Raw genomic sequence first — 27,840 nt, 5'->3', positions numbered from 1 at the left:
GTTGAGTTCCTTAGGATATATCCCCAGGAGAGGAATTGCAGGGTCATAGGGTAGGTCCATTTCTAGCCATATGAGAGTTCTCCAGACTGCACTCCACAGGGGTTGGACCAATTGACATTCCCACCAGCAGTGAAGGAGGGTCCCTTTGATCCCACACCCTCTCCAGAATTTGTTGCTGCTACCTTTTCTGATGTATGACATTCTCACAGGAGTGAAGTGATATCTCATTGTTGTCTTTATTTGCAGTTCTCTGACACTCAAAGACTTGGAGCATTTTTTCATGTGTTTCTTGGCCTTTTGGATCTCTTGTTGTGAATATTCTGTCCATGTTCTCTCCCCATTTTTGGATGGAGTTATTTGCTTTTTTGTTGTTGAGTTTGGCAAGCTCTTTATATATTTTGGTTATTAAATTCTTGTCTGATGTATGGCATGTAAAGATTTTCTCCCATTCTGTGAGGGGTCTCTTGGTTTGGGTAGTGGTTTCTTTTGCTGCAAAGAAGCCATTTAATTTGATGTAGTTCCGTAGGTTTATGCTTGCCTTAGTCTTCTTTGTAATTGGATCATCATTGAAGATGTCTTTAAAGTTTATGCGGGAAACAGTTCTGCCAACATTTTCCTGTAAGTATCTGATAGTTTCTGGTCTAACATCCAAGTCCTTGATCCATTTGAAATTTACTTTAGTGTTCGGTGAAATATAGTGGTTCAGTTTCATTCTTCTACATGTTTCAACCTGTTTTTTCCAACATTTTTTCAAGAGACTCACCTTTCCCCTTTTAATAGTCTGGGCACCTTTGTCAAAGATTAGATGTCTATAGGTGTGGGGACTTACTTCTGGGCTCTCATTTCCTTTTTTTTTTCTTTAATATTTATTTATTTATTCCCTTTTGTTGCCCTTGTTTTATTGTTGTAGTTACTGATGTCAACGTTGTTGGATAGGACAGAGAGAAATGGAGAGGAGAGGGGAAAACAGAGAAGAGGAGAGAAAGACACCTGTAGACCTGCTTCACCACTTGTGAAGCAACTCCCTGCAGGTGGGGAACCAGGGGCTTTAACCTGGATTCTTATGCCAGTCCTTGTGCTTTGCACCATGTGCACTTAACCTGCTGTGCCACCACCTGACTCCCTGGTCTCTCAATTCTATTCCACTGGTCAGTGTGTCTATTCATGTTCCAGTACCAAGCAGTTTTGATTACAACGGCCCTAGAATACAACTTGATATCTGGGAGTGTGATGCCTCCAGTTCTGTTCTTTCTTCTCAAGATTGTTTTGGCAATTCTAGGTCTTTTCTGGATCTCGATAAACATTTATAGCATTTGTTCTATTCTCCTAAAAAATGTGGTTGGGATCTTGATGAGGATAGCATTAAATTTATATATGACTCTGGGTAGTATATTCATTTTAATGATGTTAATTTTTCCAGCCCAGGAACATGGAATATCTTTTCACTTCTTTATGTCTTTTCCTATTTCCTTGAGTAGTGACTCATAATTTTCAGTATACAAGCCTTTCACTTCTTTGGTTCAGCTTATTCCTACATATTTTATTGTTTTTGTTGCTCTTTACTCACTCCTTTGACTATTTCCTTAGCAAGCATTTAGATGTTGACCTCAGTATTTTGTGGTCCAACTTTTGGAGGGCTTTTAGCTGGACTCTTGTCCTGGTTCATTTCTCCAATATTTCTTTTTGTTGGTTTAACCATTTTATATAGTATGTTATGAGGTCTCTCTCTCAGTACTTTTCAAAGTACTGATCACTCTTGAATTGATTGACTTGTGTCTAAGTAAGGTACTTAAAGAGTTCACAGTTGTGGAAATTAACAGTTGTTTCAATATTATTTCAATCCCTGAGTTGGAGCACAGTAGCTGTTGGAGCACAGTGGCTCTTTTGTTCTTTTTCTTCCTTGTAGGCTATGGGAGCCTGAGGACTTTTTAAGTATAAGTAGGCTTCTTAGCTTAATCCCTCACTCCTGACCAAGAGATAAAGCCAGGTGGGGGAGAGATAGCACAGTGGTTATGCAGAGAGACTCTCACACCCCAAGGATCCAAAGCTCCAGGTTCAATTCAGCTTCTCTGCCAAGCCAGGCAGCACTACTGGGCCCTGTGAGTTTCTAAACAAGTCCCATTTATAGTCTGTAGGTTCTGTGGTAATTATTCACCATGTTCTCAACAGGAGAACAATGTGGAAAGGCTCCCACTATACAGCCCCACTGCTAGGCCACCAAGGTGTATATCTCCTCCTCAATTTCCTGGTCAGTTCTCTGTTCCCAGATGTCAGCACAGGACCTCCTCCCTGCTGCTCCTGCCTCAGAGGGCGGTAGCAATGGAGACTCACAGTTGCATTTGGTGAGTCTTAGAAGAGTCCTCTCTTCTCTTCAGCAGACTTTTTGTTGGTAACAGAGTGGAAGTGGTGGCTCAACTCCCACTCAATCTCTCATGAGCCACAGGTGTTTGCATTCACTGGTGTTTTGGTGGGTTCCTGAAGTCGTTCTAGTCCTGCCTTGTGGTCCCAGGTAATCTCCTTTGGTATTTCTAGTTGTCCCATATTAAAGATTTTTAACTCTCAAAGGGTTATCATTTATCTATCTGTTATCTATGATGTTAGGAAGGAGTCTGAAGTTAGGAAGGAGTCTGAAGAGTAGCAGTGTTGCTCTCTGACACTAGCATTGACAAGGTACTTTGCTTGTTCACTCTGCAGAATCAAGTATATTTGTGGTCCGGGAGGTGGCGCAGTGGATAAAACGTTGGTCTCTAACATGAGGTCCTGAGTTCAATCCCTGGCAGCACATGCACCTGAGTGATGTTTGGTTCTTTCTCTCTCTCCTATCCCTCTCAATAATAAATAAATAAAATATTTAAAAAAATAAATGACAAAGTATATTTGCTTCTTTTATGATTAACTTGGCATGTAAACTAGGCATTCAAAGTAGTCTATCTGTAAGCAAAAAATCTATAAGTAAAGGTAGAATAGCCACCAATGCTTCCAGAATTCAGTACAGAAGAATAAAGTTACAAAGGCTATTTAAAAAAAAAAAAAGACTCAAAAAGGCAAAAGTTCCATACTCACCAAAATCTTATACACCACCACTACTATTAACAAGTCCAGTCTGCTTTATATTTGACTTTACCAAATGGTCAGAGATAGGTTATAGGCAAAGTCAAAGAAACAAATATGGACATGTCCAAAAAAATTTGCTTCTTGTTTTATAGCTGGTGACACTTTACAAGCGATAAAGACCGTATCTGCACCTTTTTTGTACCCTGTTCTTTCCTTATTAAAATAAACACAACATTCAATCTATAAAGATGGGAAAAGCTACTTAAAAATACTTTCCCCTAAAAGGAAAAATGTTAAACAGCCCAGTTGACTGCAACCAACTTACTAACAGGTGTTTAACAATGGTACAGTATTTTTTAAATATTTAATAATGGAGAAAGGAAACTCACTAAGCTCTGTGATAAGTTTAAGATTCTGCTGCCGGACATTTTCAAACTCTTGCTGTTTTTTCCGCATATGTTCTTCAGTTACTGCACAGCGATCACATAATCCTGCTCTCAGTCTATTAAACAGAAACAATATATTTTTAGAGTGGAACTTAACTGATTCTGTCAATAAATCAAAAAAATTAACAAGCAAATAAGTAAAGACCTGAGGGATGATGAATACATTAACTAACTAGATGAAGGCAATGTTTTCATTTTTGTTGCCATCAAGGTTATTGCTGGGGTTTGTCTGGAAAACTCCACCAGTCCTGGTGGTCTGCCCCTCCCCCCACCCCCTTTCTTAGAAATAGGGAGACAGGGAGAGGAAGAGAAACAACAGCAGAGCTGCTCCACCACTTATGAAGCTTCCCTCTGCAGGCAAGGCATGGGTGTGTGCTTTACTGGGTGCACTACAGGCAGTTCCCACACAATGTTTTCTAATGCTGAATCACCGCAATGTACACTTAGTTTATCAAAGAACAGAACATCAGAGCAAATTACCTACGGACATCATGGCATCATGGCAAGGTGGTAAATGTCGAAGGCAAGGCTCATTGTCAAAAAATTTATTCAAATGCCAACTCTTAAGCCAGCAGTAGAGAAAATCTAGAATTGAGTTGTCCAAAATGATACCCACAGTCCATGTAGTTACTTCAATTAGTTAAATTAATTAATAAATTAATTAATGTTCCTCAGCAGCATTAACATGCCTGTATGTGTACAGTCACTATCATATTGGACTGACTAGATTTCTATTTTCATAGAAAATTCTATTGGATTGCAGTGCCTAGAAACAATCTGAACTACACCGTAGTCCCAGAAGGTGCACTACTGAAACCAGGAGTAACTGACTTAAAGCATGTTTCATGAAGTCATCATAGTAAGATATTCTCCAAGTTTCAGTGCAGTTAAGTGCTACCTCCTCCATTCCCATCAGATAACTGAACTTCAGTATCTATAGAAGATAGAGTTTGGGAGACAGCAGCAGGTTCAGTTAAGTTTGTTAATGCAACCAATTCTCAGATTCTTGTCATTTACTTAGTTGGCCAAACAGAATACTAGTTGCCAGTCCTACTACACTTTGAACTAAAAAGACTTTTCTAGGAAGTCTGATCAGTTTTATAGGAAAGACCTAAAGATGTAGACCATTGGGGATCCCAAAACATTAAGTGGAGAAAGGAGCCTGGTAAAATTGAATTGAAACATGAAGATGACTGAAATAAGACCACCACATGTCAATATGAAAAAAGTCAACTTCAAAGGGATCAAAGACATGGACATGAGATCAGAAACCATCAAATACACGGAAAAGGATATTGACAGAACATTTCAAAATTATAAAAATAGAACCACAGCTGAGTGCCAGTACCCTACTGTGAAGTCTTACCTAAGGAGGACCTGCTAAGACAAATGATAGTTCCTCCCTTTTGTTTTTCTTTTTACACTTTCTAGTGAGATAATATTAACACTTAAGGAAATATGCTTTAGGGGTGCAGTCTAAATTTTATTATTTTATTTAGTTTGTGAATTCTGGTGATAGAACTCTGGGCCTGAAGAATGAAAGTCCTGCATATTCACCACTGAGTCACATCACCAGTCTCTATTTTCTTAATGAAAAGTAAAACTCCCCAGATATACTAAGTCCCCAGTCAACCTTCCTATTCATAGAAAAACTCCTGAGGGAAGGAGGAAGACAGGCTGGGCTAAGACAGATATAAGCTTAAAGCAGAGAGCATCATGCCAACTATGCAGAAAACTCAATACAGCCTCATATTCTTCTTTAAAAAAATTTATTTCCTTTTGTTGCCCTTGTTTTATTGTTGTAGTTATTATTGTTATTATTGATGTCATTGCTGTTGGATAGGACAGAGAGAAATAGAAAGAGGAGAGGAAGACAGAGAAGGGAAGAGAAAATACATAGTCGCTTGTGAAGTGACTCCCCTGTAGGTGGGGAGCTGATGCTCAAACCAAGATCCTTATGCTGGTCCTTGTGCTTTGCGCCACTTGCGCTTAACCTGCTGCACTACCAGACTCCCCAGCCTCATATTCTTAAATGCTGATTACCAAAGGGCAATTGTTATATGAAGTAAATCAATAACATGAAAGAAAAACCAATTAATTGTGGAAAAAATAATTCAGATGACACAAAATAACAATTTTTGGGGGTGGAAGACACTGTCTAATTAGTTCTTGTAAAAAATATGTGAAGTAATGTTTTTACATAAATATATGCACTAAAGTTCCAAAGTAAAAGAGAACTGTAATAATGACAATTCAAAAACAGGTGAGCAAAAGGAGCAAATAGATTCCCTATCAAAACAAAAAGTAAATGGGCATTTTCTTGAATTGATAAATCAAGTATAAAGTGAACATACATCATGTATAACTTTGGAGAACTAAAAATGAGAGAGGGGTCGGAGAGTGGAACTGGATATACTGTTTTCATTACAACTATACAACTGTACTTATTAATTTGTCATCATTAAATCTTCACCACTTTGAGTTGACTTCTTTCAGATATAAAGAGAGAATCAGAGACAAAGGAGAAGAGAAAGATACCACAACCAGAAGCTGCTCTGGTGTGGTGGTAGCCTGGCTCAAACCTGGGTTCTGAACATCACAAAGCAGGCACACAATATAAAACTTTATAATGTACATTACTTGAACAATAGTTCAAAAAAGGGAAATATAAAATGAGCCAAAACTGTACATTACAGCATTTTAAGGTGATAATAATTTAGTCTAGTTGACTTTGTATAAAATCCTCTTGAAGATTAAGGCTCTTAGGAAAACACAGATACTTTATCTTTCTTCTTTCACCACTTAACATTTTTAGACTTTCAAGCATTTCTAAAGCTATTTACTATTAGTAAAGCCAATTTATACCTTTAGAATTCCAAATGAAGTAAGACCAAAAATCAAAACTATTTCAAAATGAAGGCACTGTTAACTGTTAAAAGAAACTAAGATTTATTTACTTAAAATTTGGTATTTCACCTTAACGTTTATCTTTTAAGGTTTTCTTAAATGAATAACTTAGGGTCCATGCGATATACATTCAAATAATGGAACTGTGGTAAATGACAGATGTGGTAGATAACAGAAGTCAAAGAACACTTGACATTTGATAGGTATTAAAAAGCACTAGAGGAGTTAAATGTCACTAAGAGATTTATTTTTCTTTAATATAGAGACAAGAAGGTAGAGAGGCAGACAATGAAAGAGGCCACAGCACTAAAGCTTCCTTCAATTTGGTGGGAGCTGGGCTTAAATCTGGGTTGTTCACATGGCAACGCAGTACACTATCCAAGTAAGCTATTTAGCCAACACCTATTTTAATGAGTTATTTACATGTCATTGTAGCAATTTATTTGTGATGAAAATTAAACACATTGTTTCCAAGAAATCAAGTCTGATATGTCATTAAGATATCAGAGGGCATCCTACTTAGAATGTTTCCAGTAGGCCAATGCTTCCTAGGCCTGTTCTCAACTCTGATAACCATTTTCCCAGACGTTTTTAGACCACCTCCATGTTAGCTATTAAGCTCAAGCAAAAATTACAAAACTCATGGGCCACTTGGAATATAACTAAAATAGACTTCCTAGCTTCTTTTCACCCTAAAACCCCTATTCCTATCTGCTCTATTCCTACTTTTTGGTTCCTATTTATTAAACTATTTTTCCTGCTTTATAACTTACTGCCTTTCAGCAACTAAGTTGCACATGCTACTATGATTCTATCCTAAATTCCCTGGGGTACACAACCTCAACAATGTGTCCCAGAACCTCACCTCTCCACAGCCCTATCCCACTAGGGAAAGAGAGACAGGCTGGGGATGTGGATAGACCTGCTAATACCTATGTCCAGCAGAGAGGCAGTTACAGAAGCCAGACCTTCCACCTTCTACACCCTGTAAAGAATTTTGATCCATACTCCCAAGGAGGAGAAACTAAATTAGGGAAAATGACCATAGGGTTCTAAACATCAGAACCTGGAGAGAGAAGGGGTGGAGGGGAGTTTGGGGGAGGAAGGACACTTAGAAGTGCTACGTGTGACTCCATAAAGCAGCAATTGTGGGGACTGCCCTGCCAGTTAAGTAAGACTGGTCCTGAAGTGAGTGCAGCCTGCAATGTTCCTGCAAGCTCAGACCAATAGGGGCTGAAAGGTTACACAGGCTCTTATATTGACAGAGAGAGAGAGAAAAAGAGAGAGAGAGAAACAGAGAGAGAGAAGCAGAGAGAGAGAGAAACAGAGAGAGAGAGAGAGAAGACGAAGAGAGAGAGAGAGAGATGAGGGGCAAGCCCTGGGATCAGGTGGATGAGATAAATAGTTAATTTTATTCAGACTTTTTTCAAGAATGGGAGCTACTCTCTCCCTAATCCCTAACTTTCTAGCCCCTTTCTCTATTCTGACACCATCTTCTCAGACAATATTTTTGTTCAATTCCATGTTAGCTATCAAAGGCTAGCAAAACTACAATAGTCGTGGGCCCCATGAACATGCCTAGAATGGACTTCCTAGCTTCTTTCTTTCTTTCTTTCTTTCTTTTTTTAAGAGACAGAGAACAATTTTATGACATCCTCTGTGAAATTGCTCCCATGTGGTGGCTGGGGGCTTGAATCTGAGGCCTTGTGCATAGTCCTTTTTTTAAAAAACAATTTTATTATTATTATTTTTATTTTTACCAGAACACTGTTCAGTTCTGGCTTGTGGTGGTGCGGGGGATTGAACCTGGGACATTGGAGTCTCAGGCATGAGAGTCTGTTTGCATAACCATTATGCTATCTACCCTCCGCCCTCCTAGCTTCTTTCTATCCTAAGATTTCTATTCTTATCTGCTCTACTTCTACTTTTTGTTTCCTGTTAATTAATCATTTTGTCCCACTTTGTATCTTGCTGTCTTTCAGCCACCAAGCTACAGATGCTATCATGATGATTCCATCCTGACTTCCCTGGGCAGATGACCTCACCAATATGTCCTGGAACCTCAGTGCTTCAGAGCCCTACCCCACTAGGAAAGAGGGAGAGAATGACAGGGAGAGAGGCAGAGAGGGAGAGAGAAATAGGCTGTAGGTATGAACTAACCTGCCAACGCCCATGTCATGCAGAGAAGAAGTTACAGAAGCCAGAATTCTCACCTTCTGCACCCCAAAAAGAACTTTTGGTCTATACTCTCTGTACAGGTGAAAATGATAGGGGGAAGATGATCAGAGGCCTCTGAACTCTAATTCCATCAAGAACTAGAGAGGGAGAGGAGGAAAGAGGGAAGGATATAATAAAAGGTTGATGTGTGACTTGGAAGAGAAGATGGGACTTACACATTTAAAAAAAGGCCAAATATATACAAATATAGACAGATAGTTGTAGAAATAATAGTAGACCTGTATCTGAAACCTTGGGAGAATTGCTGTAGCTTGCAATGAAGGGAATGGGGATACAGAATTCTGGTAGTGGGAATGGTGAGGAGTTGTACCTCTGTTATCATGTAGTTTTGTAAATCAATATTATATCTCTAATTAAAAAAAAAAACCTAAAAAAAAAGTAGTATATGATTTAGAAAGGAAAAGAAGGCAGGACCATAGGGAAAAAAATAGATATAGAAATAATAGTCAAATGCATTATCTGTGATCTTGGGAGAACTACTGTAGTTTCCAATGGGGGGAATGGGGACATAGAACTCTGGTGGTAGGAAAGATGTGGAATTATATCCCTGTTAGCTTGCTGGGAAATTGCGCAGATGCAGTCACATCTGCCATGTTGTCCCCTCAGGCTACTGTTAGTTCCCGCGAGAATTGGGACATTCTCAGAGTGCCTGTTCCGCCATGTTGTGCCCTCAGGGCATTGTCTATTTCCCCGCGATATTTGGAGTGCTTTGGTTACTCCTTCCCCCTCCCATTCTCACGAGAGTTATTATCCTATCCTGGAGTGCTATGGTTACTCCTCCCCCTTCCCATTCTCATGAAAGCTGCTCCTATAAAAGCCCTTCTTCTTCCGCACCTCTCTCTCTTGCCTGTGCTTCACCTCTCTTGCCGGTGCTTCACCTCTCTTGCCAGTGCTTCACCTCTCTTGCCAGCACTTCACCTCTCTTGCCAGCACTTCACCTCTCTTGCTGGCGCTTCACCTCTTTTGCTGGTGCTTCACCTCTCTTGCTGGCGTTTCACTTTGGTGTTTAGACACAGAAAAGGTTACTGTGTGAGGCGGCCATTTTCGCTACCTCCATGTGGCCCAACCTGTTTCTCTTGCACCCAACTCTGAGGTGCCAGCACAAATAAAGATTTGTGTTCCCTCTTCGCCCTGGACCACCCCTCTCTCCTCTCCACGGCGCCAAATGACACCTGGCGCCCGACGTGTCCCACACTCACGCCCGGCCTGAGGTCCAGAAAAGCCGCCCAGACACAGGTAAGTGGCAGCCGCCTGACTCTGCGGCCCTGAGTTTCCCCCCACCATGGAATTTTTTCCATTTTACAAGGAGGTGTCCCAGACATTATATCCTTCTCTCCTGGGACAGGATTTCGATCTCAGAGATGCTTTAATTTTCGCATGGGGTTTTCATGGCTATATTTGCTACTTATAAGATATGTACAAGGTGTTCTGCCACAAGGTTAAGCGACCTTGAGGCTGAGATACGAGAGTTAAAGCATATGTGCTCAAAGCTTAAACACCCTAAGTGATCTGCAGTTAGCCCCAAAATTTCCGTCCCCACAGACACGTGTTTGGCCGCTCCTCCTTTGACCCTGCCCCCAGCTGTCCCCGCAGACATGTGTTCAGCTGCTCCTCCTTTGACCTCGCCCCCCAGCTGTCACTACAGACATGTGTTTGGCCGTTTCTCTGACTCCTCCTCCCACTGCCCCGGTTTCGGCTTCCCCTGAGGCTTCTGCTTCTTTGACTCCTCCTCCTGCTGATACCTCATCATTAAGAGACCTTGTGGCTTCTGCTTCTTTGACTCCTCCCCCTGCTGATACCTCATCATTAAGAGACCTTGTGGCTGAGATACGAGAGTTAAAGGATATCTTTTCAGCATTTAGAGACCTTAAGCCATTTGCAGTCCACCCCGAGAGCTCCGTCCCCGTAGATACGTGTTCAGTTTCCCCTGCAGCCACTATGGCAGCTTCCACTTCTGTGACTCTCTCCCCCGCATCATCAAACCAAGTCCACACCTTCCTGGTAAATGTGGCCCCCAATAGGCAAAACCCTCAGGTGTGGCATCAATACTCCTCGAAAGAGCTCAGAGAACTCAGACAAGCCCTGAAGGAGGATGCATTCATGCTCCATGGACCAAGTCCATTTTAAGTAGTTTTTACCAGCACCTTAACACCCCCCAGGACTGGAAAGACCTGGCTTGTGCTGCACTCCCAGACCCCCTCTACCTGCAATGGAAGGCATGCTTCCATGATGAATGCTCTAGACAATCGCAGGAAAATAGTAACAAACAGATAGAATGCTTTGTTTGGAGCAGGAAAGTTTGAATCTGGAACTCAGCAGACAGAAGCCAAGTTTCCAACTGGTTATTTTGAACAGGTACGCATCTGCGCAACAGAAGCATGGGAAAGGGTAACCCCAACCACAGTAGAATCATCAGTCCCCATTAACTCTCTTCGCCAAGGCACTGATGAATCATTAGCGAACTTTATCTCAAGGGTGAGGGCAACCTTAGAGAGAAAGATTTATAATCCTGAAGTCCGCTCTCTCCTCCTGTGTTCTATTGTCTGGGATGGCATGATACAACAATTCCGTCAGGCATGCCTTAGTCTTAAACACCTACACACAGATAATTGGATTTTAGCGACATAGGAACTTACATCAAGCTCTTATGGGGCACCCGCTACGACACAGGTTTATGCAGTTACCCCACGTAATCAAAACAGGGCCTGCTTTCAGTGCGGTCGCCAAGGGCATTGGCGTAACCAATGTCCAGATAAGCTGCGACCGCGCCTCCAGTCAGGGCAACCCCGCCTCCAGTCAGGGAAACCCCGCCTCCAGTTAGAGCAACCACACCTCCAGTCAGGGCAACCCCGCCTTCAGTCAGGGAGCCAGAAGCCATGAACACTTTGTCCCAGATGTTGGAAGGGTTTTCATTGGAAGAGAGATTGTTGGTCCAAATTTCATAGAGATGGCATGCCCCTGAATAGTACAAATTTGGGACCTGAGATTTTGTGGACCACTCCTGTTTTAGAACGAGGTCACCCTACTATGACAGTAAAGATTGGCAATATTCCTCTAAAATTTTTGATTGACACAGGAGCAGAAAAGACGATTTTAAGGCAAGCAGAGGTTCCCCAAAATTGGGAGCTCCTCCCGGGACCCCGGATACAGGGGGTTGGAGGGGTGACCCAATCTTTTCTCACACGAGACTCTCTCATGTGGGAAGACCCAGAAGGTTCTACTGGACACTTCCACCCATTGGTAGCTGATATTAGCACCAACCTATTGGGCAGAGATCTTCTAGAATGTCTTGATGTTAGGATATCCATAGATGCCTCTGCAGAGTGTAACACCCGCTCCTGCAAGACCAGATCTAATCAATACTAACTGCCACTGTTCGTAACCAAACTCCCTGCTTAGATTGGCTTTCTAACGAGCCTGTCTGGGTGGAACAGTGGCCTCTGCCTAGGGATAAGCTAGAAATTTTAAAAGAGCTCGTCCGAGAGCAGTTGTCCTTGGGACACATTCGTCATTCTCGAAGCCCATGGAATACTCCTGTCTTCGTGATTAAAAAGCGCTCGGGAAAATGGCACCTCCAAGATCTCCATGCGGTAAATAAAACCATGCAGGTCTGGGGCTCCCCCCAAAGGGGTTTGCCTCTTGCTTCTGCAATTCCCACGGGAATTCCAATCATAGCTATTGATATACAAGATTGTTTTTTCTCTATTCCCTTGCATCCGCAAGATTGTAAATGTTTTGCCTTCTCTGTTCCTTCTATTAATGCCAGTCCTGCCGATAGATTTGAATGGGTGGTGCTGCCCCAGGGCATGGCCAGTAGTCCTAGAATGTCTTATGCTATGACTGGCCAGTTGTGTTTTGTGAGTGTGTTGAATGACCAAAAATTTTTGTATGACCCATTTGCTCAGAGTACTCTAAATGTTAAAACCATTGTCACTAACATGCGTTAACTCTCTAAGTAACCTGAGTCTGTTTATAGTCCAAAGTAAAAATGGTTAAAAAAAATTCAAAATATATATTTTAACCAAAATTGGTCTGAAAATCCTGCTGTAGAGACTTGCTACGAGAGGTAACATTAGATGACCTTCAAACAAAATCATAAAGATATTTAAACCAATTATAATTATCGAGGTATCAATTATAGTGAACCTCTAACTTGTTACAAGTTTTATTTTTTCACAAGTAAGTGATTACAGCTATCAAGCCTTCATATGAAGAATCATCTGTTCATATGGTAAGGTATTAAACTGTAAGAAGTTCCTCCATATTCAACCTATGTGAATTAACAACATTCACATATTCTTGTACACTTAACTGGTGTATCTTGTCTTGCCACCATAGGCCTGCCTTTGTCAGCCAACAATTTAAAGATGTTTCCCTTTATAACATCACCCATGCCACAGACATCCTTTACTACCCCCAAAGACAAATGTCTGTTCCCCTGGACATCACATCCACTGACTGCTTCCCTTAGACTTGAGATATGATCCCACCTCTTCATACCAATGGATACATTCCCCCTTCCTTACCTGTCTACCCTTAGTTGTGGGACCCTTGCTTGTTTTACTTCTTCTGCTCACAGTAGGTCTTATAATTCTTAACAAGCTCATGGCCTTTTTGCAGCAACAGACTGATGCCATAAAGATGCAACATATACAAGCTCACTATCATAGGCTGGACATGGCAGAATATGGAGTTGCTGCAGAGGATTTGCCCCCCTCCATCAGAATGTCCACCATGTAGAGGGCTGGCTAGCCAATGACGGGTAAGGGGAAACTAGCGCTATCCAGTCAACCTAAGACAGGGCACCTGGTACTACTGGGCAAAAAATGACCAGGTGTTCCAATGATGGGTAAGAAGGAAGGCTGATCCCCAAACTAAGACAGGCACAGTGCACCCTGCCACAAAACAAAGTCCGCCAAAACATCAAAACATGATATAAGATAGGGGGACATGTGGGGAGCCACATGTGCCCTCAAGGTTGTTATTGGCATGGCCATAGAGTCTTTGTTAAAAGATAAGTTCCTGGGAGCCGGGCGGTAGCACAGCAGGTTAAGCACATATGGTGCAAAGTGCAAAGACTGACATAAAGATCCCGGTTCAGGCCCCTCGCTCCCCACCTGCAGGGGGTTTCTTCACAATCGGTGAAGCAGGTCTGCAGGTGTGTCTCTTTCTCTCCTCCTCTCTGTCTTCCCTTCCTCTCTCGATTTCTCTCTGTCCTATCCAACAACCACAACATCAATAACAACAATATAATTACAACAATAAAACAACAAGGGCAACAAAAGGCAATAAATAAATAAATACAAAAAAAAAAAGAAAAAGATAAGTTCCCGCTTCCCTACATCTTAGAGTCTTTGTTAAAAGATAGTTCTTTTTCCCCATTAATCACCCAGTACCTTCCAGATAACGGCTGATTACCATGACAAATAATAATAATAATAATAAATAAATAGGAAAGATACATCCTCTAATACTCAGTTGGCTAAGGCACCAAACCTCTTTTTCTATAAAAAATTCAAATCAGATACCCTGCTAACCACGAGAAGCAGACTGTTTGTGTTTCTTCCACAGGAATCCCGGAAAAAACCATCTGAACCCCTGCACACCCTGATATCACCCACTAGATGGCACAACTACAGTGGCACACACCCCCCAAACCCTAGATGTCACCTGACACGATCTGAAGAACCTGAGTCACAGACTCCAAGGACAGAACTTTTTTACTGCCTGTCTACCTTTACCGCTTCTGCTTTGCTTGTCACGTTTTGGCGGTTCCAGCTCACTCTCTACAGAAAAGTGGAATTCCAGAGGGTGACCTTCCTCATGCAGCGTTTCATCCCCTGCCATTTCTCCCCCTAGTCGCCTACTTTGGACTGAGAGTTCTATTGGACTTGCTGTTATACCCTTTGGACACTTTAGACAATTTTACAGCAGCTTCCTTCCCTTCACGTTGCTGGTTTTTCATAGACTGACCCTGAGTAGTTCATAGACTTTACAGACTGTTGCCCTGGCCATTATATAAAAGGGGGAGATGCTGGGAAATTGTGCAGATGCAGTCACATCTGCCATGTTGTCCCCTCAGGCTACTGCTAGTTCCTGTGAGAGTTGGGACATTCTCAGAGTGCCTGTTCCGCCATGTTGGGCCCTCAGGGCACTGTCTATTTCCCCGCGATATTTGGAGTGCTTTGGTTACTCCTCCCCCCTCCCATTCTCACGAGAGTTATTATCCTATCCTGGAGTGCTATGGTTACTCCTCCCCCTTCCCATTCTCGTGAAAGCTGCTCCTATAAAAGCCCTTCTTCTTCCACAACTCTCTCTCTTGCTAGCGCTTCACCTCTCTTGCCGCTGCTTCACCTCTTTCGCCAGCGCTTTACCTCTTTTGCCAGCGCTTCACCTCTCTTGCTGGCGTTTCACTTTGGTGTTTAGACGCAGGAAAGGTTACTGTGTGAGGCGGCCATTTTAGCTACCTCCACGTTGCCCAACCTGTTTCTCTCGCACCCAACTCTGAGGTGCCAGCACAAATAAAAATTTGTGTTCCCTCTTCGCCCCGGACCTCCTCTCTCCTTCCCCAGAGCGCAAAACGACATTAGCTTATATTAAATGGACATGAGAAAATATTTTAATTTCTGTTTCTACCAGTTGTATTCCATTGCTCTTCTCAGAGAAAGGAAAAATACCTTAATTTCACAGGAAAATGTAATTTCAGCAGTTATGAACAGTAAAATGGAAAAAAAAAAAAAGAGTAAGCACACATGTAAGCATTGAAAGGCGCTGCAGTGTTATTTACAACAGCCAAGATTTGGAATCTGCTGAAGTACCCACTAACAGATGGGTGGGTAAGAAACTTGTGGTATATATGCACTATGGAATGCGACTCAGCTTAAAGAAAAGATGAAATCTTGCCCTCTGCTACAACGTGGATGGAACAGGAGGACAGCATGTTAAGCAAAGCAGATAGGATAAATACAAAATACTGGATGATCTTAGTCACTTATGTGATTTAGGAAACAGTTAAGACACAGTTGTAGAGAAACATATATCACCCTTGATTCAAGTCTGATGATCTGGGGACAGTTAGGGAGAAAGAGGAGGACTTACAGGGGACAGGCAGGGCACCCACACTATAGGGGAAGAAAAGGGAAGGGAGGGCATTTTAGTTGTGGGTGAAGTGGGTGAGCATATGTTTTTGGGTGATGTGAAATTATACCTCTAAACAATGCTTTTATAAAAAAAAATTCTCAATAGAAATCAATTTAAGATAAAAGAAAAAGGGGAGCCAGGCGGTGGCACAGTGGGTTAAGTGCGCAAGCTGCAAAGCACAAGGACCTCAAAGGATCCCGGTTTGAGCCACTGGCTCCCCAACTGCAGGAGGGTTGCTTTACAAGCAGTGAAGCAGGTCTGTAGGTGTCTTTCTCTCCCCTTCTCTGTCTTCCCAGTTTCTCGGTCCTATCCAACAACAATGACAACAATAATAACAATGACGATGAACAAGGGCAACAAAAGGGGAAAAAAAAAGGCCTGAGAAGAATATGATTTTTTTATTCCAGTTTTATTCATAGAGATAATGACAAGATTTCATTTGTAATTAAGACTTACTAAATTAAAAAAACACTAAATTAACAAGTATGCTCAGTTGTTAGATATCTATCAAAAAGACTTCCTCAAATTTATATATTTTCATTCAGTAGTTTTGCTGAACATTTGTAATGTATTTTGTGCTGTAAATATGTAAATGATCAAGATAATGTCACTTTTTTAAAAAAGTACAGAGTCAACTAGAGGGAGATAATAAAAAAATTACAACAAATAAAACGGTAATTACAACAAAGTCCTCACAATAAAAAAATTGGAGCATGAAAAGCACACACAGCAGAAGCTGACTTATTCGAGGATGACAGAGGTGGTCTGAAGACCATTATGTTTAAATTCAAGTCTATGAGGAAGAAGAGCTAGCCAGACAAAAAAGGACATCTGGTACAGCATTTGGAAAATAATTAAAGAACCAGAAATCTAGTTATGAGCACCCTTTAACCTAAAGCTCCTTTTTTTAAAACAACAGTTGAAATGAGTTTCCTTAGACTGCCAAAACTGCATTTAAAAATATTAAAACCCATTAGACAAGTATAGCTTAACTGTTTTGTTCAGAATTAAAAAAATCTATTCTACTTCTCTAGTACAGTGACAGGTTTGAGATTGAGTGAAATAGTTTAGTTCCTCAATGGAAAGTCTGTAAATGTAATAACAATAGTAAATCACAAATGAATCACAAAAAAATGCAACTTCTAAAAAATTTAATTCAGGGCTGGGAGACCATAATGGTTATGCAAGACGACTTTCATGCCTGAGGCACCAAAGGTGCCAGGTTCGACCTCCGTACTACTGTTAGCCAGAACTGAGCAGTGTTTTGGGAAAAAAAATATATAATAAAATAAAAATCTGATTTAGCTTTATTGTATAATTTTTCAACTAAAAATTTCACATAATAAGAATTGTTTCACCTTGTGAAATAAATGTATGCAGCAAATTTTAGATTTCTTAAAATTTTAACTTATGTCAATAAAGCATTAATTTTTGTAGACTTTTTAAGCTTGCCAAAGATATAATTCTTATTTATGAATTAAAATTCACATGGAAATTTTACTCAAGGTAGAGTTTCAACATGTGCTGCCTATTTAAGACATTAAAAAGTAGTACTAGCAACAATTTTAAAGAAAAACAAAAACCTACTACGAAGACAGAACAGATAATTGACATGATAACTGACTTAATTATTTCAGGGTATATGAAAAAAGTTACCTTTATGGAATTGGTATATTGCACCAAAGTAAAAGACTCTGGGATGGGGAGTCAGATCCTGGAACATGATGGCAGAGGAGGAACTAGTGGGGGTTGTGTTGTTATATGGAAAACTGAGAAATGTTACAACTATTCTATTTACTGTCACGAATAAACTACTGTATTTACTGTACAAACTATTAGCATGTACAAACTGTTGTATTTACTGTTGACTATAAAACATTAATCCCCCAATAAAGAAATAAAGTTACTGTAGTTCAAGCACAACATTTTGAGATGATCAGTTAAGGCGTAACCCATTTACACAAATGTTTATAAAATTAAGACAAAACACTGATAAGGCTGATGCCTTATCATGAAATAGTTGAAAAGAAAGGAGCAGGGTTAGGAAAGTCATGTTTAATCTATCCATTAGTTATGTAATTCTGGGGAAGCATTCTTTGCTTTTGTTAGCTAAATTCTGTCACATATAATATGGATTTATCCTCAACTATAAAGCATATTAAGTGCTAGATACCTAGATACAAAATGAGCCTTTGCTATATATGTTTCTATCTTAAAAAATAAAGACTAGTGGTCCGGGAGGTGGAGCAGTGGCTAAAAGAACTAGACTCTCAAGCATGAGGTCCTGAGTTCAATTCCCGGCAGCACATGTACCAGAGTGATGTCTGGCTCTTTCTCTCTCTCCTCCTATCATTCTCATAAATAAATAAATAAATAAATCTTAAAAAAAAAAAAATAAATAAAGACTACGTCTACATCATCCTTTGCTTAATCAAGTAAGGCTTCAAGAGATAAGGGATAAATCTTAAAGTATGCCTAGAAGGAAATTTCAGATTTGCATGTGCAGAAAGGAAGAAAAAGCAGGTGTACCAAGAAATAAATGAGGCACACTCCTTCCCCACACTATGACTCTCACCATCAAACTAATGAATTGATGCCTCATCTACCTAAAAATATCAAGGTAAACAGAAAGACAATAGCACATTTAAGATAAGTAAGAACAAAAAAGTATGACACTCACACAAATCAAAGACCATTGATATAATAAGTATAAAAGAACCTAGTTTTTCTTTCAGCCACTAGGGTTTTCACTGAGGTCCAGTGTCTGTGCCATATATATTTTGCACACACACACCCCTTTTTTCAAATTTATGTTTCTCTAGATAAAGGGTAAAAGAAAGACAGAGGTGGGTGGAGGCAGAGAGGAGGAGAGAGGGGGAGAGAGAGAGAGAGAAAAAGAGAGACAGAGAGGCTCTGCATGTCCCACTGTACATAAAGCTCCCCCCCCATGCAGTTTTTCTTAAGTGCTGGCCCAGGGCCTGAAGCTGGGTCTTCATTCTTACTGTGATCTATAGGGTCAGTCACTTACTGGAACCCCTAAACTGAGTTTTTCAAAACTGCAGAATTGTGGCTGAGGAAAAATCGTAGCTGGCAGTGTAAGGACTAGTATGCCTGACATGTCTGGTTCAATTCTTAGTGCCAGCCACACGCATGAGAGTGGTGTTCTGACCTTTCTCTTATATGAAATTCTCTAACAACCCAAGTAAAAAAGATTTAAAAGTAAAAAACTGCACACTGAAGAGATGATTTTAATTATTACAAGTATTAAATGAATAAAGGAAGGAAATTTAGAAAAAACCCTCAATGGGAAATGTGGGGAAACTCACACACTGATATTTTCCCTAATCCTCATTAGCTTTGCCAAAGCGTCTAGAATCTTTTGTGCAGTCTAACTCTTCTTTCCCCTCGCATATTCACAATAATATGGGTAAGTTACAGACTCCTCACATACCTCTAGCTCCCTCCTCATTTACCTTGTTTCCCTTACCAAATCTCTTGAAATGCCTCATGTCTTGATTTTGCTTTGTTTCTGTTTTTCTTTTTCTTTCTTTCTTATTTTTGATATGGCAGAGACACTGAAAGTGGAAGGGGAGGTAGGGAGGGAGAGATACAGAGCTAAGACTTGCAGCACTGCTTCACCACCTGTGAAGCTTGCCCTGGCAGGCAGGGTCTGGAAGTTTGAATCCAGGTCCTTGATCATGGTAACCTGTGGGCTCAACTAAGTGCTGAACTGCATGATCCCTTGATGTTTTCTTCTCAAGAACTCTAACTAAAATTTGTTACTAATGTCAACTTTGAAACTTTATTTATTTATTTTTAAATATTTATTCCCTTTTGTTGCCCTTGTTGTTTACTGTCATTATTGCTGTTGTTACTGATGTCGTCATTGTTGGATAGGACAGAGAGAAATGGAGAGAGGAGGGGAAGACAGAGAGGGGGAGAGAAAGACAGACACCTGCAGACCTGCTTCACTACCTGTGAAGCAACTCCCCTGCTAGTGGGGAGCCGGAGGCTCGAACTGGGATCCTTATGCTGGTCCTTGAGCTTTGCACCACCTGCACTTAACCCATTGCACTACTGCTCGACTCTCTCAACTTTGAGACTTTACATAGGAATTACTGAACATATAGGCTTTCTTATCTTTGGTCATTACTACTATCATAGGAAAGATGCAAATTCGCCATGTAGGATGATGGGATGCTAAAAATGAGAGGGAAAAATATGGTAAAGTAAGAAAAAAAGTACCTCAGTCACTGGAAATTTAAAAGCGAAAAAAGACGTATTGTCTTTTTAATATATTTTCTTTTGTTATTTTATTATTATTATTATTTTGCCTCTAGGGTTATTGCTGGGGCTCGGTGCCTGCGCTCTGAATCCACTGCTCCTGGAGACTATTTTTTCCCTTTTGCTGCCCTTGGTGTTTATCACTGTTGTTATTAATATTGTTTATTATTGCTGTCATTGTTGTTGGATAAGACAGAGAGAAATGGAGAAAGGAGGAGAAGGCAGAGAGGGGAGAGAAAGATAGATACCTGCAGACCTGCCTCACTGCTTGTGAAGTGACGACCCTGTAGGTGGAGAGCCAGGGGCTCAAAGCAGGATCCTTATGTGGTCCTTGAGCTTTGCACCATGTGTGCTTAACCTGCTGTGCTACCACCAAGCCCCCCCAAAAGACACATTTTCCACCCTTCCTTCCACATCCTCCACTATGTGGTTTCTTCTTTTGATGCTGGACTGGAAATGGGTGATAGAAATGGTTTACTTAACTTCTTGACAGCTCAGCTTGAGAGAGATTTGATCTAGTTGTGGTAAATAGTAGAAAACAGAACAGACTGTGTTTAGTTGCTGGAACATAAAATTTCCCCTATGTGAGAAAATAATTTGGGTTTGAGGTAAAGAATTGTTATGTCTACGATGTGAACATAGAAATGTATTAACATTAACTTATATAAGGGGCTCTTGGCATTGGAGATATCAGGTTTTTGGATCAAGAGAATAGTTACACTGAGCTGCTGTAGTGGGTTTGCTGTATTCCACCAACAGAATATGTTTAGCTTAATATCTCAATAATAATAGATCTGTGGAAGAAAACTGACACTATTAGCCCAAGAATCATGTCATATGCTCCTTTGTTGTACCAAGATTAACAATTGTTTTTGAAGTTTCATGAATATGTGTATTTCATTAATAATTATAATATATGCTAACTTTATCCTGGAATATGGTTACTAGTGGTCCTGGGACTATGATGGCATTAAGTCACTCCTTCACAGAGTGTTACAAACCAGAATCATATTCACCACTTAGGAGGGATATTATACTACTGTCAATCTTTAAAAATTTCTAATTATGCCCCCACACCTATGGAAATCTAATCTTTGACAAAGGTGCCCAGACTGTTAAATGGGGAAAGGAGAGTCTCTTCAACAAATGGTGTTGGAAAAACTGAGTTGAAACATGCAGAAGAATAAAACTGAACCACTATATTTCACCAAACACAAAAGTACATTCCAAGTAGATAAGGGACTTGGATGTTAGACCAGAAACTATCAAATACTTAAGAAGAAAATAATGGCAGAATTCTTTTCCATCTAAATTTTAAAGATATCTTCAATGAAATGAATCCAATTACAAAGAAGACTAAGGCAAGAATAAATAAACCTATGGGACTACATCAAATTAAAAAGCTTCTGCACAGCAAAAGAAACCACCACCCAAATAAAGAGACCCCTCACAGAATGGGAGATCTTTACATGCCGTATATCAGACAAGAGTTTAATAAGCAAAATATATAAAGAGCTCACCAATCTCAGCAACAAGAAAACAAATGACCCCATCTAAAAATGGGAAGAGGATATGAACAGAATATTCACAAAAGAAGAGCTCCCAAGAGGCCAACAAACATATGAAAAAATGCTCCAATTCATTGATTGTCAGAGAAATGTAAATAAAGACAACAATGAGATACCACTTCACTCCTGTGAGAATGTCACACATCAGAAAAGGTAGCAGGAGAAGTTGTGGGGTCAAAGGGACCCTCCGTCACTGCTGGTGGGTATGTAAATTGGTCCAACACCTATGGAGAACAGTCTGGAGAACTCTCAAGAGGGCTAGAAATGGACCTACCCAATGGCCCTGCAATTCCTCTCCTGGGGCTATATCTTAAAGAAACAAGCATACCCATCCAAAAAGATCTGTGTATACCTATGTTCATAGCAGTACTATTTGTAATAGCCAAAACCTGGAAGCAACCCAGGTGTCCAACAACAGATGGCTGGCTGAAAAAGCTGTGGTATATATACGTAAAGGAACACTACTCAGCTATTAAAAATGGTGAATTCACCTTCTTCACCTCATCTTGGATGGAGCTTGAAGGAATCATGTTAAGTGAAATAAGGCAGAAAGAGAAGGATGAATATAGGATGATCTCACTCATAAGATAGAAGTTGAAAAACAAGAACAGTAGGTAAAACACTAAGCAGAACTTGGACTGGAGTGGGTGTATTGCACCAAAGTAAAAAAAGACTCTAGGGCTGGGGGGAGGGTTCAGGCCCTGGAATATGATGGCAGAGGGCCACCTAGTGGGGGTTGAGCTGCTATGTGGAAAAATGAGAAATGTTATACATGCACAAACTATTGTATTTTACTGTTGACTGTAAACCATCAATTCCCCCATAAAGAAAAAATATATATTAAAAAAATTAATTATGTACTTCTACTTGCACTTAATTTTCAAAATAGTCCTATAAACAGGATATTGTTATTTACATGCTTCATTGCTGGATTTTCTCCTACTCTAAAAATGCCTTTCTTCTTAATCTTTTATTGTCATTGGGTCCTTAATGTTCTCTATGTTTTAGTAGGTCTGTCAAAGTACTCAACCCCGAGACAGTATATATATGCCTCTAGGGCAAATGGCCTGGTGGCCAATTTTTCCATTTTATTGGATAGGACAGAGAGAAACTGAGAGAGATGGAGGAGATAGAGAAGGAGAGAGAAAGACTCCTGCATACCTGCTTCACCCACTGACACTACAAGTTTCCCTTTCAGAAGTCCAGGGTTGGGAGTTGGGCTGTAGCGCAGCAGGTTAAGCGCAGGTGGCGCAAAGCTCAGGGACTGATGTAAGGATCCCGGTTTGAGCCCTGGCTCCCCACCTGCAGGGGAGTCACTTCACAAGCAGTGAAACAGGTCTACAGGTGTCTATCTTTCTCTCCCTTTCTCTATCTTCCCCTCCTCTCTCCATTTCTCTCTGTCCTATCCAACAGCAATGACAACAATAATAACTACAACAATAAAACAACAAGGGCAACAAATAGGAATAAATATTTTTTTAAAAAAGAAAGTCCAGGGTGACCTTTTGAATGACTCTGCCCTTCTGTTTCTGTGTTTCTTTTGCTGTTTTTATATTTTAAATTCACTAACAAAGAGTTTCTCTTCTAAGTTCCTGCTGGTTATTGTAATCATATAAGCCACAGTGGTTGACCCTGCTACTTTAACTTAGATTGGAGAAATACCAGAAGAACTCTAGTGTAAGTGAGTGCCTACAGGATGGGATGACACTACACACAATCTACACACTTTACACCTTTCTAGTCTTGTCTCCTGTCGTTCGTCCCTTTACTCATTATTTAGAACCACACTGGACCTTCTACTCTTATTAAAGTATTAGGCTTGCATGTGGCTGTTCTTATATCATCTGTGTCTCAATTCTTGTGGTATCCTCCTAGAATGACCATCTTTGATAATCATTAGTGTCTCTTCATTTCCCAATGTCTTTAGTCAATCTTATTTTCTTCAAAGCATTTATAATCTGAACACCTCTCGTATGTATGGCTCACTCTCAACCATTAGTAATTAAATATGAGCTCCATGTCATCCCAGGGGCATTATTTTTCTTAGCCCTTAGAGCAACATCTAAAACACTGTAAGAACTCAAAGTCTAATTGCTGAATCTGAATAAAGGACACAGCATTTAGCTGAAATTCAAATTCATATCTGTGATTTCAAGGCACACAGAATGATTCCATGGTAGGCTGTCTGGCTCAATAAATGTGCATATACGGAGATAATAGTTTAAGAAGAGTACTCAAAAACCCAAGTTTGCGTACAGATTATCAGATCACTCTGCCACTCAAGGCACAGTGACAAATTCAAACTACTAGGCCTTCTGTTGACAGGCACAATAATCGTAATAAAGGCAAAAATTAACAATAAAGAGACCTTGTTTGTGATAGGCTGTTCAAGCTCCTAAATATCACTCACAATTAGGAGAAAGGCCTATGGAAAACTCTGGAAGCTTTTTCCAATCTAGGATATTTCCTTATAGGAGAAGGAAGAAAGTAATCTATTCATGGAAATAAGTTCATAGGCACTCTCTTGGGAATATTCAGAAAGAAGAACCTAAATTGCCTGGAAGTAAGAAATAAGCAGAGAAAAAAGAGTGGCAGAAATAAGACATGATGACAGGAATAGAACTATGAAGTAGTTTCCATCTATTCAGAAGTAAAAGTTATATGAACTGGTCAAAATAACTAGAACACTGTTATTTTAAGGTAGTCGTATATCCAATACTACGTGAGGAAATACCATCTAAAGGCTAAACTGATGTGGTCATTAAAATGAATGAAAAATAAACCATAACTGCATGAAGTATTTATTCAAAGTTGGTAGCCTGAAAAGAAAAATTACTTTCAATCCTAGAACTACAAATTAAAATTAATAATTCCTCCAATAAGAGGAGAAAAATCACCTCCTACTGAAGACCCAAGAACCAGACTCACCGATCTTCTAAAACTTTGATGGTTTCATGAAGGACTTTCTGTTGCTCTCTCAGTTGTTGATTTTTGGTGAAAAATTCTTCTAGTCTTTGTGCATCTCTGAAAGTAAAGAAATATAATTAATATAAGTTACTATTAGCCAAATTTCTTAAGTATGGTCTTACTATTTATAAATCATTAATTTCTTATGCCAGACAACTTAAAAGGTAAGGTTTGAATTTTATTAGTAATACTCAAATTATACTAGACATTGCCCTGTAGTATTGTAATGAATTTGTATTACTTAAGCACCAGGCACTCATTGTACAATGCTAAAACAAAGTGGAGTGGGACTGTTGCCTTGAGGTAACTTTGTCAAAACTGCTACAAATGTACACTAGCTGGTTTTGTTATTTTGTCTACATCTGCTAGTGTAAAAAATAGTTATCTCTACTCTTGTAACATTCTTCTTCAATAAGAGGTGGTTTAAAAATTCTATTTTACAGAGAACTACTTTAGGAACCCACCAAATCACTGGTGAGTGCAAACAGATGTGGCTCCTGTACAGAGAGGAGCCTAAGGAGCCATTCCTGGGGTTAAAGCCCCTATCTCCTCCCAAGCTGCTGGTAGTAGTCTTGTAGTTTGCTGGTTGAGGCTCCACCTCCAGTCTGTTTTACATAGAAAGATATTCCATGTTCATGGGTTGGGAGAATTAACATCATTAAAATGAATATACTACCCCAAGCCATATATAAATTTAATGCTATCCCCATCAAGACCCCAACTACATTTTTTAGGAGAATAGAATAAATACTACAAATGTTTATCTGGAACCAAAAAAGACCTAGAATTGCCAAAACAATCTTGAAAAGAAAGAACAGAATTGGAAGCATAATACTCTCAGATCTCAAATTGTATTATAGGGCCATTGTAATAAAAACTGCTTGGTACTGGAACATGAACAGACATAGTGACCAGTGGAATAGAATTGAGAGCCCAGAAATGAGGCCCCACACGTATGGACATCTAATCTTTGACAAAGGGGCCCAGACTATTACATGGGGAAAACAGAGTCTCTTCAACAAATGGTGTTGGAAACAATGGGTTGAAACATGCAGAAGAATGAAACTGAATCACTGTATTTCACCAAATACAAAAGTAAATTCCAAGTGGATCAAGGACTTGGATGTTAGACCACAAACTATCAGATACTTAGAGGAAAATATTGGCAGAACTTTTTTCCGAATAAATTTTAAAGACATTTTCAATGAAACGAATCCAATTACAAAGAAGACTAATGCAAGTATAAACCTATGGGACTACATCAAATTAAAAAGTTTCTTCACAGCAAAAGAAACCACTACCCAAATCAAGAGACCCCTCACAGAATGGGAGAAGATCTTTACATGCCATACATCAGATAAGAATTTAATAACCAACATATATAAAGAGCTTGCCAGACTCAACAACAAGACAACAAATAATCCCATCCAAAAATGGGGGGAGGACTTGGACAGAATATTCACCACAGAAGAGATCCAAAAGGCTGAGAAACACATAAAAAATGCTCCAAGTCTCTAATTGTCAGAGAAATGCAAATCAAGACAACAATGAGATATCACTGCACTCCTGTGAGAATGTCATACATCAGAAAAGGTAACAGCAGCAAATGCTGGAGAGGGTGTGGGGTCAAAGGAACCCTCCTACACTGCTGGTGGGAATGCAAATTGGTCCAACCTCTGTGGAGAACAGTCTGGAGAACTCTCAGAAGGCTAGAAATGGACCTACCCTATGACCCTGCAATTCCTCTCCTGGGGATATATCCTAAGGAACCCAACACATCCATCCAAAAACATCTGTGTACACATATGTTCTTGGCAGCACAATTTGTAATAGCCAAAACCTGGAAGCAACCCAGGTGTCCAACAACAGATGAGTGGCTGAGCAAGTTGTGGTATATATACACAATGGAATACTACTCAGCTGTAAAAAATGGTGACTTCACCGTTTTCAGCCGATCTTGGATGGACCTTGAAAAAATCATGTTGAGTGAAATAAGTCAGAAACAGAAGGATGAATATGGGATGATCTCACTCTCTGGCAGAAGTTGAAAAACAAGATCAGAAAAGAAAACACAAGTAGAACCTGAAATGGAATTGGAGTATTACACCAAAGTAAAAGACTCTGGGGTGGGTGGGTGGGTGGGGAGAATACAGGTCCATGAAAGATGATGAATGACATAGTGGGGGTTGTATTGTTAAATGGGAATCTGGGAATGTTATGCATGTACAAACTATTGTATTTACTGTTGAATATAAAACATTAATTCCCCAATAAAGAAATAAATTATTAAAAAAAAAAGTGCCCAGACTATTAAAAGGAGAAAGGTAAGTCTCTTCAACAAATGGTGTTAGAAAAAATTGGTTGAAACATGCAGAAGAATGAAACTGTACCACTATACTTCACCAAACATGAAAGTAAATTCCAAGTGCATCAAGGACTTAGATGTTAGACCAGAAACTACCATATACTTAGAGGAAAATACTAGCAGAAATCTTTTGTCTAAATTTTAAAGGCATCTTCAATAACACAAATCCAATTACGAAAAAGACTAAAACAAAAACAAACCAACAGGACTACATCAAATTTAAAAGCTTTTGCACAGCAAAAGAAACCACCATGCAAACAAAAATAACCCCCTCGGAATGGGAGAAGATCTTTACATGCTATATATCAGACAAGATTTATAAAGAGCTTGCCAAACTCAACAATAAGAAAACAAATGACCCCATCCAAAAATAGGGAGAGGACATGGACAGAATATTCACCACAGAAGTGATCTGAAAAGTTGAGAAACATATGAAAAAATGCTTCAAGTCATTGATTGTCAGAGAAATGGAAATAAAGACAACAGTGAGATACCACTTCACTCCTGTGAGAATAGCATATATTAGAAAAAGTAGCGGGAACAAATGCTGGTGAGGTTGTGGGGACAAAGGAACCCTCCTTCACTGCTGGTGGGAGTGTCAACTGGTCCAACATTTGTAGAGAGCTATCTGGAGAACCCTCAAAAGGCTAAAAATGGACCTACCCTACAACCCTGTAATTCCTCTCCTGGGGATATATCCTAAGGAACCCAACACACCTATCCAAAAAGATTTGCATATACCCATGTCCACAGCAGCAAAATTTGTAATAACCAAAACCTGCAAGCAACCATGAGTCCAACAACAGATGAGTGGCTGAGCAAGTTGTGGTATATATACACAATGGAATACTACTCAGCTATGAAAAATAGT

The 27,840-nt window shown here is 39.9% G+C and overlaps 1 protein-coding gene across 8 annotated transcripts in view; it reads right to left on the bottom strand.

Annotated features, from left to right (window-relative positions):
• RBBP8 (RB binding protein 8, endonuclease) overlaps window positions 1-27,840 on the bottom strand; it is a 132,776-nt gene that overhangs the window by 60,159 nt on the left and 44,777 nt on the right. For all 8 annotated transcript variants that reach the window (XM_060173577.1, XM_060173575.1, XM_060173582.1 and 5 more), the window contains exons 4-5: window positions 24,566-24,661; window positions 3,444-3,556 (exon numbers count right to left, since the gene is read on the bottom strand). In XM_060173577.1, coding sequence (XP_060029560.1) covers window positions 3,444-3,556; window positions 24,566-24,661 — 209 coding nt within the window. The remainder of the gene's footprint in view (window positions 1-3,443; window positions 3,557-24,565; window positions 24,662-27,840) is intronic.

The sequence above is a fragment of the Erinaceus europaeus genome, chromosome 15, assembly GCF_950295315.1.
Source record: "Erinaceus europaeus chromosome 15, mEriEur2.1, whole genome shotgun sequence".
Taxonomy (NCBI): Eukaryota; Metazoa; Chordata; class Mammalia; order Eulipotyphla; family Erinaceidae; genus Erinaceus; species Erinaceus europaeus.
This window is presented reverse-complemented; position numbering and strand designations above follow the sequence as displayed.